Here is a 14867-nt window from a genome sequence, read left to right on the forward strand (position 1 = left end):
TGCATTTATAAATTGTTGCCGGGTGAGGTTTCCTGTGCCTGGTACTACCGGATCTCAAGGTAACAGCAAGCTCTCATTTCTGTAGCGTGTTGCATGACATAAACTGTTATTTATTTTTTCCGTGTCAGGTTGTGACACCCAGCTAAAGAAACGGACCCACAGACAGACTCGATTTTTGGGTGTCATTGAGAGGAGAGAAAAAAAAAAGTTGAGGAGCGCTCAGCCAGTATCGCACGAATTATCCTTGTGTACAAAAAGTGTTGTTTGTCAACCAATCCGATTGATAGCGCGTTTGTGCAGTAATATATTCGATTTATGTGTACTTTTATTTCCACAGTGTATAGCTATAGAGCAAATTATGCATTGTTTTTGTTTTTACTTAAAATAGTGCAGTTTAAGTTGTATTACGTTTCGTTGGTTTAGGTTACGCAAGGCTTGGAAGTTTGTTTGGAAATTGCAAAAAAAAAGTATCGATTATGTAGAAATTGAAAAATATATGTAAAATGTAAGAGCACAACAAGCAAAAGCGTATGAATATAAGCCAGTGACCTTTCTCCATTTCTTGCTCGCGCGAGCAAAGGCAGCACGGTAGAGTATGAAACGCGAGGCGTACAAACCATAACATGACGCAAAAAGAACATGAAACGCGAGGTATGCAAAGCATAAACTTGTTTTGAAAAGCGTTGCGTCAAATAATAACCGTTATAATACTTCAGGCAGTGTTATCGGTATCTCTAGATATACCAAATACTTCTTTAGATAGTCTATCACTCGTAGACCATCGGAGTTTAAATACTTGATTAAAAAAAAATATATATATCTTTATCATGTCTCAAACGCATATACAACACGTCCCTACTGCTGCGTATGAGGTAGTGACTGCAAAAGTTAATATCGTAGAGACTTCAGTGACACTCCTTCGGGCCAGAGTTACGCAACATTCTTCTAGAGTACAATCACTTTTCTTGTAATAATGCTGATCGCTTTCTAACTTTTGCTGTCCTTCCGTTCTACGAGATTTGTCGGTTATTTGCACTACTTCTATTCTCTTTAGTGTGATATTACCCCTGAGGATAGATGCACTGATTTGTGATCAAACTCTAGACACCTGTGAAGAACTCCGTACACAGGTTGTTAAGGTATTCGAATTAGATTTATTCTTTCATTTGGTTCCAATTTCTCAGATTAGGCAGTGTCGTGATGTTTCGTACGGTATGTCTCAATGTTGTATTTCCCCCCGTCTCTCTCTCTCTCTCTCTCTCTCTCTCTCTCTCTCTCTCTCTCTCTCTCTCTCTCTCTCTCTCTCTCTCTCTCTCTCTCTCTCTCTCTCTCTCTCTCTCTCTCTCTCTCTCTCTCTCTCTCTCTCTCTCTCTCTCTCTCTCTCTCTCTCTCTCTCTCTCTCTCTCTCTCTCTCTCTCTCTCTCACGCCATGGGGTATAGTAATAGTAATATTTCAAAGCGTGGAGGGACAAAAGGTTGTGTTATGTCGGTGGGAACGATGTAGAGTTTGGAGGAGTGTTGCAGGACTACTTGCTTTAAATGAAGCTCCCAATGCAACCAGTATTTGCAATCTTCTCCCTCCCCCCCCCTCTCTCTCTCTCTCTCTCTCTCTCTCTCTCTCTCTCTCTGTCACGCCATGGGGTATAGGAATAGGAATATTTCAAAGCGTGGAGGGACAAAAGGTTGTGTTATGTCGGTGGGAACGATGTAGAGTTTGGAGTGTTGCAAGACTAGTTGCTTTAAATGAAGCTCCCAATGCAACCAGTATTTGCAATCTTCTCCCTTCTCCCCCCCCTCTCTCTCTCTTTCTCTCTCTCTCTCTCTCTCTCTCTCTCTCTCTCTCTCTCTCCCTCTCTCTCATCCTTTTTCGCAAAAACATATGCGAGTCAAATAGAAATGATAGATTTGGGTTCAATTGAAAGTGGCAATACAAAAAGAAAATGCATATTCTGTGTATGGGTCACCCGTTTATGCTAAAGAGGGATACTTTCATCGTGATAGATTTAGGTCGATTTTGTCAGATTTCCTTGCTTACGCGCGGCCATCAGTGTTGATAACAAACAAGAATGCCAGTTACCAAAATTGATTCATCTTAAAAAAAGAAAAATGCCGAACAATTTGATAGATAAATTAATATGTTTTTTTTTTTTTTTAGTTTGTAAGCTATATAAACAAATGATTGTTAGGTCACTGTATCCGTAATTTGTGTTTTTTAGTTGGTTTGATTGATCTAATTTACTTTTTAGTTGTATTGGTACAGGAAAACAGTCCTCATCGATCAAATGTAGTTAATTGTTCAAACTTGTATCTTAGGTAATTTTCAAAATGTATTTATTATTATCATTATTCATACATACACATAGCAGACTTTTTCCCCCTACATGGGAGGTAGCCAAAAAACAAAGGCATAGAAACCACTCCCACCCATTCCAACCCCTACATACTCCACTCCCCTCTACTCCCTTCCCTCCCTCTTATCTTGGCACCTCCTGGATGACAGGTCATCCTTGCATCTTGTCCGCTGCCCTGGGTCAGAAGCAATGTCGCAAGACACAGCACATCCACAGCAACCCCACCCCTTTCCGTCCCCTCATGCAGAAAAGGAGAAGACGGGGAGAAATCCCTTCGGGCTGCGTCAATTTATTTCTCATACATACACCCTCACCCCCATCCCCCACCCACTCCCCCCATAATCACACCATCATCCATATACAACCCTTCTCCATTCACCCCTATCTTCTGTCCTCTTCTGTCCATCCTCAACAGACATTCCCCTCTTTCCCAATGCCCGTTTTACCCCCATCCATCCATCTCATCCTAGGTCCTTCCACCTCTGCCTTCCACACCTCTTTTACTAGTCTTTCTTCACTCATTCTTTCCATGTGTCCAAACCATCCCAATACTCTGTCATCAACCCTATCACCCAACTCCCTTTCCACCCCTGTTCTCCTCCTCACCTCCTCATTTCTCTATCCAGCCCAGTAACCTCTATTATACTTCTCAGGCATTTCATCGCAAACACATTCAAACTCCTCTCTATTCTCTTATGTTCCATGTTTCTGCCCAATACAGTGCTATCGGCACAATCACTCCTTCATACAATCTCCTCTTAGCATCCATTCCCAAATGTCTATTTCTCATTACACTTTTTAATCCATCAAGGCATTTACTCGCTACTCTCAATCTACATTGTACCTCCACCCCCACTCCTCCCTTTCCTGCCACATTCGCACCCAAGTATCTAAAACTATCCACTTCCTTCAGTCTCTCTCCCTTAATACTCACTTCCAATCTGCTGCCACGTTCTCCCCTTGTACATCTCACCACCTTACTTTTACCCACATTTATCTTCAACTCCCTTCTTTCGCACACCTTCTCAAACTCTGTCACTAACTTCCTCAATCCTTCCTCTGATCCTGCTACAAGCACAGTGTTGTCAACAAACAACAACTGGCTTATCTCCCACTTTTCTCCATTTTCTTTAACCATCTCCAATACCTGACCCACTACCCTTGCATTCACCTCTCACACCACCCCATCCATGTATAGATTGAACAGCCAGGGCGACGTAACACATCCCTGACGAAGTCCCACCTTTACCTCAAACCACTCACTCTCTCCTTTTCAAATTCTAATACAGGCTCTACTACTCTCGTAAAAACTCTTGACTGCTCTTAACAGCTTTCCTCCTATCCCATATATCTGCAATACCTCCCACAGTGCCTTCCTGTCTATCCTGTCATAAGCATTGGGAGCACTTAATCCCTATCAACTGTTTCACACGACTCATGGCGTTCTCGTGTCCCAACTAAAGGGATCTCTGACAATTTTGCTCACTCCTTTCATTGATCTGAACATAGTAGTCATGTCACCCCAATATGTATTCATGTCTGTGCGTGTTGGAACTTGCCCCCCTAGCCCCTCCCCCCAACCCACACGCGCAGCCAAAGATAACACTATTTTATCGATTGTGGAAAACCACCACCAACAGGTGACAACTGTACACTTGTTGAGAACAGAGTGAATAAATGTTTATTCTTCTAGATCAGCGTTTACCTGGGGTGCTGAAATCAATTTTAGGGGGTGCTGGGAAGTACTGAATAGATGGCAATACTTCACTGCACTTTCCACTTTCCTTCTAGTAATCAGATGTTAGCCATATTTAGGGGTGTATTAGACTGCCTAGACCTGTCTACAGGGATGTTTGGGTCAAAAAACGAAAGTCGGATCTAGATGATTATTTGCGAAGGATGATCGTTGATGCAATCTGGGAAACGAGTGATAAAAGGCCTACTCGTCATTCAACCCAGCCGCCGAAGACTCATTTTACTCATCGTCCCGTAAAGGAAGTTGTGGATTCGAATGACAGTGACCTTTGATTCCGTGGCGCCCAAAGGTCCTCTACCAGATAAATGAAGTCGCACTGTCACTGTCTAGAATTACTTTATACAGTTGCGACAACTCCGCAGTATGGCCCAAAAATGGCGGCGTGTCCGGAGTTTTCGCAACTCTGTCTAAATGGACTGTTGGTGCATCCGAATGCACAAAACCCGGCAACAGATTCAGTGAACAAGCATAGCATGTTCGAAGAATCGGTAGCAAGAACAAACAGTAAGCGCGAGCCGAAATGATTTGTCCACAAAATGGCTTCATGACGGAACTCTGTATAAAGAGAGCTTCCTATGCGGGGAATAAAATTGCCTGGATACAGTTGTCAACCCTCAACCATATGCACCTAACTGTTGTGCAAACTTTATTTTTTCCCTTTTATTACGGATTTTACTGCCTCCTAGGTACAGTACGTACTTTCTAGAATGAATGAGAATCAGACAAGAAACAATGGTCTCAAACTATCCGGAAATAGATTCAATTTGGAAGTAGGTAGAAACAACTTTGCCAACCGTGTAGTAAATGAATGGAATAAACTTCCTGCACAGGTAGTGCAATGTAGTTCAGTTCGAAGCTTTAAGAATCAGTTAGATAAATACCTAAGTAAGATGCTGTAATGATTATAATTTATCTTATATTATTTGTTTTTGTTTTGTTATTATTTGTCTGTCTGATTTTCATTTATTTTGTTTTTGTTTTGTTATCATTTGTCTGTCTGATTTTCATTTATTATTAGTTATATGTCAATTTATCATTATTTACTATTTACCTGTTTGTTTATTATTCAACTATACCTATGCATTTATTTATGTATTTTATTTGTTATTTACATTATTATAGTTTTTATTTATTGTTTTATTATTAATATGATTGTTTTCTTTTTTTCGCATCCGACCTAGATATGGATCAAAAGGTCTCCTGTCGGCATGCTCCGCCTTTGTAATCCTTTGTAATGTGAGGCAGGAATCAATTCTCTTGCCGTAGCGATAGCACATCGTATGGAATCTTGACTGTTTGTTTTATCCCGTCAATATTTTAGAGACTTGAGTGACACCCCTCCGGACGAGAGTCACACAGTATTCTTTCGTCCTGGGTGTCTTCTTCTTCTTCTTCTTCTTCTTTCTTTCTTTCTTTTTCTTCTACCACTACTTTCTGTTTCCTTCCTAGAATATGTACATGTATGATTTCAGTTCTTCGGTGCGCTATTGTCCTCGAGAATAGAACCGCTGAATATTGCTGACAATATGTTATTCATCGATAGTAGGTAATGCTTTCTTTTCGGTTAAGTTAGGGTAACGTATTTTCAGCACGGTCAGTTAGCAATTATATCGCGAAAACAAATTAATGAATAAATAAATAGATAAATAAAGGATAGTCACGTGAATATTGTACATCAGGTTTGTCACCTGCGCAAGCTTTCCGACTTCCATAACATCTCAAAGGGCCAGAGTCGCGCAGCATTTATGATTGAAGACTCATCACACAATGCTGATCAGTATTAACATTTACTCTCCCTCCGATACATTGTTGCCCCACTTTCAATCTCTTATCACCTGTTCGATTATTTATTTATTTATTTATTCATATATTTATTTATTTGTTTATTTTGGGAAAGCGAGACTACCATTAACTCCTCAAAGCTGAATAAAGTTGGCGGTATCACCCTCCTCCCTGAATAAAATTTTCAGGCATCTGAACAGTTCCATGTCTAAATCTACCCTTTAGAGTTGTTCTACAACTGAAGAATGTTGTTCTCGTCGTTGTTATTGTTTTTGTTGTCTGGGTTCTCCCATCCATGTCTGTGCGCATGCATTTGTTGTATGTGCGAAAGTGCGGGTGGGTGTGAGTGAGACTACGTAGCTTTGGGCGTGACAGGCAAGCTGTGGCGACTGACTGTTGCTGAGCTACACACTTGTAGAGAGTAGGTCACGTGCAAGTGAGTCACACCTTTTCTTTGAGTACATGTAGTACGGGATCCTGCAAAACTTTTATATGTATGCGTGCGTGTGTGACATAACGTATATTTATAGATTGTGAGTGTGTGCGATTCACTACGGTCTTGTGATAAACAATTATTACCTAACGGCTGAGAACTCGTATACCTAGGGGTAATGCTGTGGTTTTACAGACACACACACACACACACACACACACATAGATACACACACATACACGCACACACACGGCTTTTGTGTGTGTTGTAGTGAGTAACCACAAGCGAATTACTAGAGCGTGAAGAGCGTTTGACCGCTCTCCCTTTCATTATGTCTGCCGCAAGGCGATTTTATTCCCCTTCCCTTGGTGGTGAAGAGGTAACAGCAACAAGGGTTCCCATCCTGTTTACTCGTGTATATAATACTATGCTCATGTGACGCTATTCATTGAATATCTACTTTCACACCGAATAGAATCGTCAGGTGTCCAATAACCACAACTGTGTGTGTATATATATATATATATATATATATTTTTTTTTTTCTTATTATTATTATTATTGATTTTATTTATTTATTTTATTTATTTATTTATTTATTTATTGTAAGGACACAGCATTACCCCCTATGTGAAGCTGTGTAGTTCCCGTAGTGTTCCATGTGGGCTGAGAATCCCTGGATTGCAGCCCACATCTGAATGAACCACTTTCGTCCCGGGTGTCACTTTCGGAATTCTGTTGCTGGTGCTGCCAGATGACCTTATTCATTCCCGTGACATGCAACCGGTAGTGAAGGGTTTAAAAATAGTACAACAGCTGTGGAACCCACACCTGAGCTCACGGACAGGAAGCAAAGAATAAAGAGAGAGAGAGAAAAAAAGGCAACGCTAATACAAATAAGGGTCAGCAAAATAAATGCACAGCGAATAAATAAATAAAAATAAAAATTTAAAGTGTAGAATAAAACAAAATATCACCAAAAATTATTTCACATTCGAATCGAATGCTGATCAGTGTTTTGTCCACGATGATAGAAGCGCTGGTAAAGTGCAGGCCATAACACCAAGTCTTTCAGTGTAGCGACGGCTATCGGGATCGGGGTCGTTTCGAGTCAGCCTTTCTGGGGGCGTGAAAATTGCACCTGCCCACTTCCCATTACTATTAATTGTTCCGGAAAATCTGAAGCAAATTGAGTCGTTTTTATGCCCATACACGATCACTCCTAAGAAGAACATCAGCGAGTACTGTCATTTTTCAGTAGCCTACGACAGGAACTTTTCGTGACACAACCAACAGCCTTCTTTGCTGCTTTCATTTTACAAAGCTCTCCTACACCATCCCCTGCTACGATTCTTCACTTCACTTTTAGTTTTGTTATGGCCTTTGATACTTGGTACTAGGATGCCTTCATTCAGTTCATTTGATTATAACAAGAACTTGGGATCATGGGGTCATCCAGGTCAGTCCACCTGCGCTCAGGGGATAGGTGAGTTGGAAAGTGAAAGTGTGGTTATATCGAAAAGCTGATGTTGTCGGTGAGCACGTTTTTAGTTCTTTCTAAGAGCCTGTGAAGGCACAAGAAGCCATTGGTGTGCATTTATCCTCCCACGTCTGTTTGACACTGGGGGAGATTTCTCCCGCGTGTCATTCCAAGTTGAGCGTGTCAACTCGATTTCCAAGCCTGTAATAGAGACTATTGAGTACAATCGAAGACTATTTTTGACACCTTTAGTAAACATACGGCCAAGAGATATGCAAGAAATGACATCGATTTTTGTACTTTTCTCATCAAAATTGCCTTTGGCCGGCACTCTTTTAATATGTAACGTCATTCGATTAAACGGAATCAATTGTCGAAGAACTTATTTCACCAAATGAACAGTTGGCAAAAATTCTGTCGGGTCCACCCAGTTATACAAAACAAAAGTGTCAGCAGAGCATATACATGTTTGTTTGCATGTAAATGCTGCAACAGCATGTGTTTGCGTGTATGTTCACGTATAGAGATATGAACATATTACGCTATTATCAGCCGCCTTTGCTTTACGTATGCAATATCGACATATCTTATGGCTCGCTGGACCACGCAGAAATTTTGCCAATTATCATGTTTCGCATAGATTCCTAGATTAGCATAGATCTTTGCGGTATACCAATACCAACGTACGACAAACCTCCAACGACGTTGCAAATAGCCTAATAACTACTGCTGTATTGAAATATCCTCAAAACAATGCCAGTGCTCTGTGCTGCCATCTGTTAATGTGTAAGGCAAACTTGATATTGTCGGCGAATTTTGAAACGGTGGAACTGTCGTTGTATGAGTGGACTAGTCGCCGCGTTATTCAATGTATTTTATGACATTTTGTGTACGTTATACTTCCCTGCCTTAATGTGCGCTGTTGGCGTCATCAGAAGCGTAGGGGTTCCATCATTCTCCTAGTCGCGGGTTCGAGTCCTGTACTTCTCTCTAATGATTCTCAGCGCTTTCTAGCGGACCCACCCCACCTTCGTGTGATATTATTTTTTTCTATTATTTTTTTTTTTTTACCGAAGTCTGCCTGACTGAAATTAACTTTTCCTTTTTCTCTTTCCAGAGCCGAGTTTCACAGCGGCCTGATCAGTCATCACAGGAAGAACGGCCTTGCCATGACAGGAAGTTCCCCTTCCTATCATTCCAATTTACATTCCCATTCCATGATCGTCGTGGACGGCTCCTCCGCCTCATCTGAAGCCAGAGTATCCCCGAGCACAACCGCCGCAGCCGCCGAAGCTGTCGTAGTCCTACGGGCCAAGGGTCGCTTGGGCGGTAAACTCCATGGACTCTTGCCTTACCACTTGGTACAGCAGCGCACCTCGGACCTCAGCAACGCTTCGTCCCCATCAGGAGTTTCCTCTTCGTCGCCGCCGCCGTCGTCGGCGCTCCGCGTGCCCTTCCCGACGACGACGTCTACCCCGGCCATGTCCCCAACCCGCCACCAGCGGAGTGTTCTTGTGAACTGTGACGAAAACAGTCCCCCGGGAGCCGTCGACTCGGCAGCAGCTACAAGAACCCTACAGACAATGACTTCAACAGCCCCCGCAGCAGCAGACCTCTCGAACTACACCCACGCCTTGAACTGCGTGACCAAGGACCGCAGCTTCAAGGGCCAGCACAGCGTGGTCACCCTCAACTTCCAAAACAGCGGCGCCTACTCCGAGTCCAAATCCAACTTCGCAAATTACTCTTCTGATCTCGGGGACATGGACCCCCCCAGCGCCACGCCCTACGACTTCGAAAACAACGGCTACGACTGCAGTAAGGAACATAGAAGCGACTCGGGTGGAGGGGGAGGGGGAGGAGAAGGTGGAGGAGGAGGAAAGGTCTACAGCGTCACCTGCAGCAGTGGCAGGAGCTTTGGTGCTGAAACCCCAGCAGCAGCAGCACAGCTGAAGAGGGTTGATCTGCGGGAGGAAGTCATGGAGGTCGTCCCCGTCGAGCACGCCTCCTCTTCATCTTCCTCATCAGCCCTCCGCGTCAAGAAACATCATGGTGCTCTTACAGCGACATCACCGGCGGGAGCGAACCCGGGCTCCGCTGCAGCTTCCAAGAGCCTCGCCCAGACCTCGAAACCCCTTCCCAAGGCGCCCTCCGCCACATCCCCGAAAGCCAAGGCGAAACGACGCTGCAAGAAAATGAAGAGCAGTGACCCCGCAAGCACTCAGAAGATCTGCGGCGTGTGTGGGGACATTGCCAAGAGCAACCACTTTGGGGGCCCAGCCTGCGACTCCTGCAAGGCCTTCTTCAGGAGGTCCGTGCAGAGCAGTGCCTGGGAGAGCTTCAAGTGCTCAGCGCAGAAACAGTGCGAGATGTTCAGGGGGAACCGAAAAAGCTGCCAGTATTGCAGGTAATTCACATTCTTTTTCTGTCCCCAAGTCATGTATCTAATTCCATGAGTATAACGTCATGTCCCTAAAGAATGTGACCATGTACTATGAGAGGGAGAGAGAGGGGTACACGGGAGAAATTGCCTCATGCTTCACTTAATCTGGTTCACTGGCAAAACCTATTTTGTTTTTATGTATTCACATTTGTTTGCATGCGTAAATATTTTCAGATGCTCCACTGTCGTCTGACAGCTGAAACGAGCTCTTGCCATCTTTTTCTCTTGCGCCGTCATATCCTTCCATTCTTGTCAGTGACACCCCAATGGACCAGGGTCACTCGGCTTTCATTTATAATTGGAGACTCGTCTTTACTCAGAAAAGGAATATTGGTCACCTTGACCTCCTACTATCCGTTCTACTACCTCCCTTAGGTCTCTTCTTGGCCTTTCCTATGACTCCACCACATCGGTGTGTCATTAAGGACCTCTTAAAGAAGGGCTGAAGGCGAGGTTGTAGATCTTTTTAGTCTCCGGTTATGAATGAATACTAAGTGACTCTGATCCGTAGTGATATCACGAAAGTTTATAAAAGATTGATTGCATAAAATGTATACAGCCAATAGCTGGCACGAGAATTTCCGTTGTCGCGCTATTGCGTGTGTGATGAAGAGTCTTATGCCATGTTTGTCCTTGTCTTTCAGGTTCAAGAAGTGTCAGGACAACGGCATGGAGGTGGGCTGGGTCATGTCAGAGTCGGATCGCATGGCGATGCTCAAGAACCGTCTGGCCAAACAGCGACAGCTAAGGGAGGAGCGGGAAAAGGACGCCATCTACGGCACGTTGCCTCACAAGCTCAACGAGGAGGATGCTAGGAGGATCAACAGTCTCATCCACAAGATCCACCACACTTTTGGGCGGATGCCCTACCCGCAGGAGTGCATGGGTGACAGCGTGGACGCTCTGTCCAACATCTTCGTCTGGATGTGCAAGAGGCTTGGAAAGTTCTTTTTCGATATCGACTCCCTGGAGTACATCAACAAGGACGACGTGTCCCTCCTGATGCAGACCGGCATCGCGATGTCTTTGTACATTCAGGGGGCCCACATGTTCGACCCAGAGGGCCAGATCTGGCCTCACGACTCCTGCAACGAGAACGTCAAGATGCCCCACGTCACCGTCAACACCCTCCGCCGGATGGTCGGCCTTCCAGAAGCCTTTAACTCCGTCATGAACTTCTACAAGAAGTACGAGGCTATCATGAAGGACGAGCCTGTGGCAGTACTCTTCGGCATCATCGCCTTCTTCACTGCGGACAACCCGCTCCTGAAGCACCCGGAGAAGGTGCAGGCTGTGCAGGACGAATACATCGGGCTCCTGTGCCGCTACATGAGGGCCAAGGAGAACGAGGCCTACGAGAAGAAGCTCCTTGGGAAGTTGGTGTACGGTCTGGGCGATCTCCGAGGGATTCTCGAGTTCCACAGTCAGGTGGACATCAGCCCGACGATCACACACGAGGTGATGGACAAGCCCCTGAAGAAGGGCATGCTCGCCAATCACATCCAACTCATCAACCAACAGATCGAGGAGGCCCTCAGCAACTCGTTCAGCCCCTACTCCTCCATACTGACGCAGGAGGAGAAGGTCATGTTCTCGAGCCCCTCGAGTACTGTGGCCGTGCGATGCCGGAAGACGCCGACCAAGCAGCCCCTCCGCTTCCATCCATCGCTGAAGGGGCTGGGCATCAGCCCCAGGACAGACATGATCCTCATCAACCCGTTGGAGTGCATCAGGCACGAAGGGCCGAAGGCACTCACCTACACCTCCTCAGCCATGGCCGTCACCCCGAGCAAGCGCACAAAGGACGCCGAGGAGAAGTCCCAGACGCCCTACATCTCGAGCATGGTCGATTCCTCCGAACTGAGGACAACGGGGACGACGACGACGTCCTGCTCGAAGTACCTGATTGGCAGAGGAAGTATACGGGGTAGCAACCAGAGCGCCCCCGACGCGAAGAAGGACGTCGAGGCCCTGAAGGACATCCTTAAGCGCATTTCCAACACCTCGGATACCATCAAAATCGAAGCCCTGAAGAAGGGAGTGCCCTCCTATCTCTGGTATGCTCTTGCTCAAAAGATCAGCTCGTCGTAGTTGCCGTACAGTGCTGCTGGGTTTCTCTGACAGAAAAAAGGTTTCCGTTCCTCCTTCAGTTCACAACCGGAGTAACTTAAGCAAGTTACCGACGGGGCGTGCGGTACCGTGAGTGGTGGCCACGGCTTGGGAACCGGAAGATGTCGGCGCGGGTGGCACTGGATTTATGATGGAGTTTCTCAAACTCCCTTCCCCCCCCCACACACACACCCTCAACAGATTATTTGTTGTTATTATTGCTATCATTATTATTTTTATTGAAGGCTTTCATGCATAGTCACCACGCGGAGCGGGTAACGGTTTAATTGTTTATCTATTATTACTGTCATTATTATTATTATTATTATCATTATCATCACTATTATTTTTGTAACTTAAGTAGAATCGCCCGTTAATAAGATGTTGATATGGTGTTTTCAAATATTTTCAATAGCAATTTTTTACCTATGAAAGAATAAACACATACTCGCACGATATTCCGTTGGAAGGTTTAGTTTTGAGATATTCAGATATTTTCCGTTGGGTGTAAGAAAAAGAAAACAATCGCTAAAAGATTTCCACAGGGAAGTTCGATAACACATGTCACAATTTCAATCAGTGCGTCGAGATGACCTTTTCCAAAAGAGGTACCAAGTCAGGTTCCACGCCATCGTACACGAATTGAAGGAGCAGTGTTTAACCCATTAAACTCCGATGACAAGATGTCTTGTCATTTGGTCAAATAAAACAAAAAATCATAAAACACCAAAATGTTTGATCAAACACCAGAAAAATATGACGTCAGTCCTCGCTTCGCTCGCGAGCGATGCGAGGACTGACGTCATATTTTTCTGGTGTTTGATCAAACATTTTGGTGTTTTATGATTTTTTGTTTTATTTGACCAAATGACAAGACATCTTGTCATCGGAGTTTAATGGGTTAATTTGGTTGATTATCTGCTATATTAGCGACCAGTGCATTTGTTTTATTTCATTTTTTCTATTACCGATGGCGAGCATTGAACATAATATTATTGAAGATTTCACTTCAGTGTGATTAGGTATACCGAACATAGAAACTGAATAAATATAGAAACAAGGTCTGTGACTAGTTTTATACACTGATAATGCATGATAAATTGACTAGGGAATATGTGGAAGAGCATGCAAGTGTTCCTTGTTCCCTGCAGGAGGAGGAGGAGGAAGAGTGGGCGCCGCCGACGGAAGGAGCCATGAGTGATTAGCCCAAGCGGGCGCAGGCGTAAGCGCGAGAAAGCAAAGAAGAAAAGAAAGCAAAAGAAAAAAATATATATATACCGGGGACATGGGATGGCACCCTTTCCCCATCGTAGACCGTTACGTGAGGGGAAAAAGTGTTAGTGTGTTACAGAAAAAAAAATATATATATTATATGCCATCGAAGAAGTGAAGCCCAGTGCTCGTTGGGCTTAGACGCCCGACGCAGTGTCAAAAATGTATGGGCAATTCAACCAACGCGACTGTCGCTTTGTAGGGGCGTTTTCACACGCCCGTCGCTGTGCATGGGCCACTCGGTGTGTGTGAGAGAGAGAGAGAGAAAGAGAGAGTCTCGCACTGTGGGTTGGGCGGGGGCACTGCAAAATGCCCATGGTGTGGGTCAGTGTGCGCCCCACCTCCCTACCCCTTCCCCCTTGAACTCCCTGTCGCCGTCCGCTCTTTCAACCGATGCTACAACAAGACGACGACGACGACCGTCGATTGCAGCGGGGAGCTACCCTGTTCTGCCCCTGCAGTGGCTGGCCGTTGACCCCGCCCCACGGCTGGGTATCGAAGGGCCGATCCGAGGGAGTGAATGAAAATGAGTGTGATATGCGCGCGCAGGCTGCCTGCCTACTGCTGGTAGAGGCGACTCAGTCGACGGGGCCCGCGCGCCGATATGCCTGCTGGCCGTTTTTTGAACATACATTTTTTAAAATGATCATAACCCCATACGAAAAAAAAGAAAGTGTGCTTTATGGAATTCAAAAAAGTTCTTCTTTCTTCCTCTCTTTTTTATCTTTTGTCCTGTAGACATTTATCGAAACAGCTTCACATTGCTTCCACTAAGTCATATCTTTTAGCGTCAATGTCGTTTTTGTGCGGCTCTTTGAAATATTGTCCTTTGTCGAAAAAGGAAATATGTGATAATAAGTTAGAGGGAACCATATTTTATATTGAACCATTTTAGAATTCTGTTGTGATTTCCTCCCCCTCATATGTTATTTAATTTGTGTAATATTACTTCAATGTACAAAAAGTTTTGTAATAAAATACGCAAGTAGTACAAGCGGCGTTTGTTCATATAGCCTTTTAAGGTGGGGAAATATGGAGACTATGAGAAATATTAGATATGAGCAAAATACAAGAGATCTCAATGCAGACATGACGTCATGAGGAAGCTCTATCTTATGAACCAATCAAAAATCAGCAGAGAAGGAGACTTGGATGAGAACAAGATCCAATGAGAAACTTCGATTTTAATGTGTGGTTGCACAATGACAAGCCATCTCTCTTTGAACTTGGACTGATTTTAG

The 14867-nt window shown here is 44.4% G+C and overlaps 1 protein-coding gene across 3 annotated transcripts in view; it reads left to right on the forward strand.

Annotated features, from left to right (window-relative positions):
* Positions 1-14620, forward strand: part of LOC143020555 (uncharacterized) — a 60474-nt gene extending 45854 nt beyond the window's left edge. For all 3 annotated transcript variants that reach the window (XM_076176993.1, XM_076176988.1, XM_076177000.1), the window contains exons 2-3: positions 8920-10209; positions 10890-14620. In XM_076176993.1, coding sequence (XP_076033108.1) covers positions 8920-10209; positions 10890-12336 — 2737 coding nt within the window. In that variant the 3' untranslated portion in view covers positions 12337-14620. The remainder of the gene's footprint in view (positions 1-8919; positions 10210-10889) is intronic.
* The last annotated feature ends 247 nt before the right edge of the window (positions 14621-14867 follow it).

The sequence above is a fragment of the Oratosquilla oratoria genome, chromosome 3 (genome assembly GCF_046742065.1).
Source record: "Oratosquilla oratoria isolate Oo_2021 chromosome 3, ASM4674206v1, whole genome shotgun sequence".
Taxonomy (NCBI): domain Eukaryota; kingdom Metazoa; phylum Arthropoda; class Malacostraca; order Stomatopoda; family Squillidae; genus Oratosquilla; species Oratosquilla oratoria.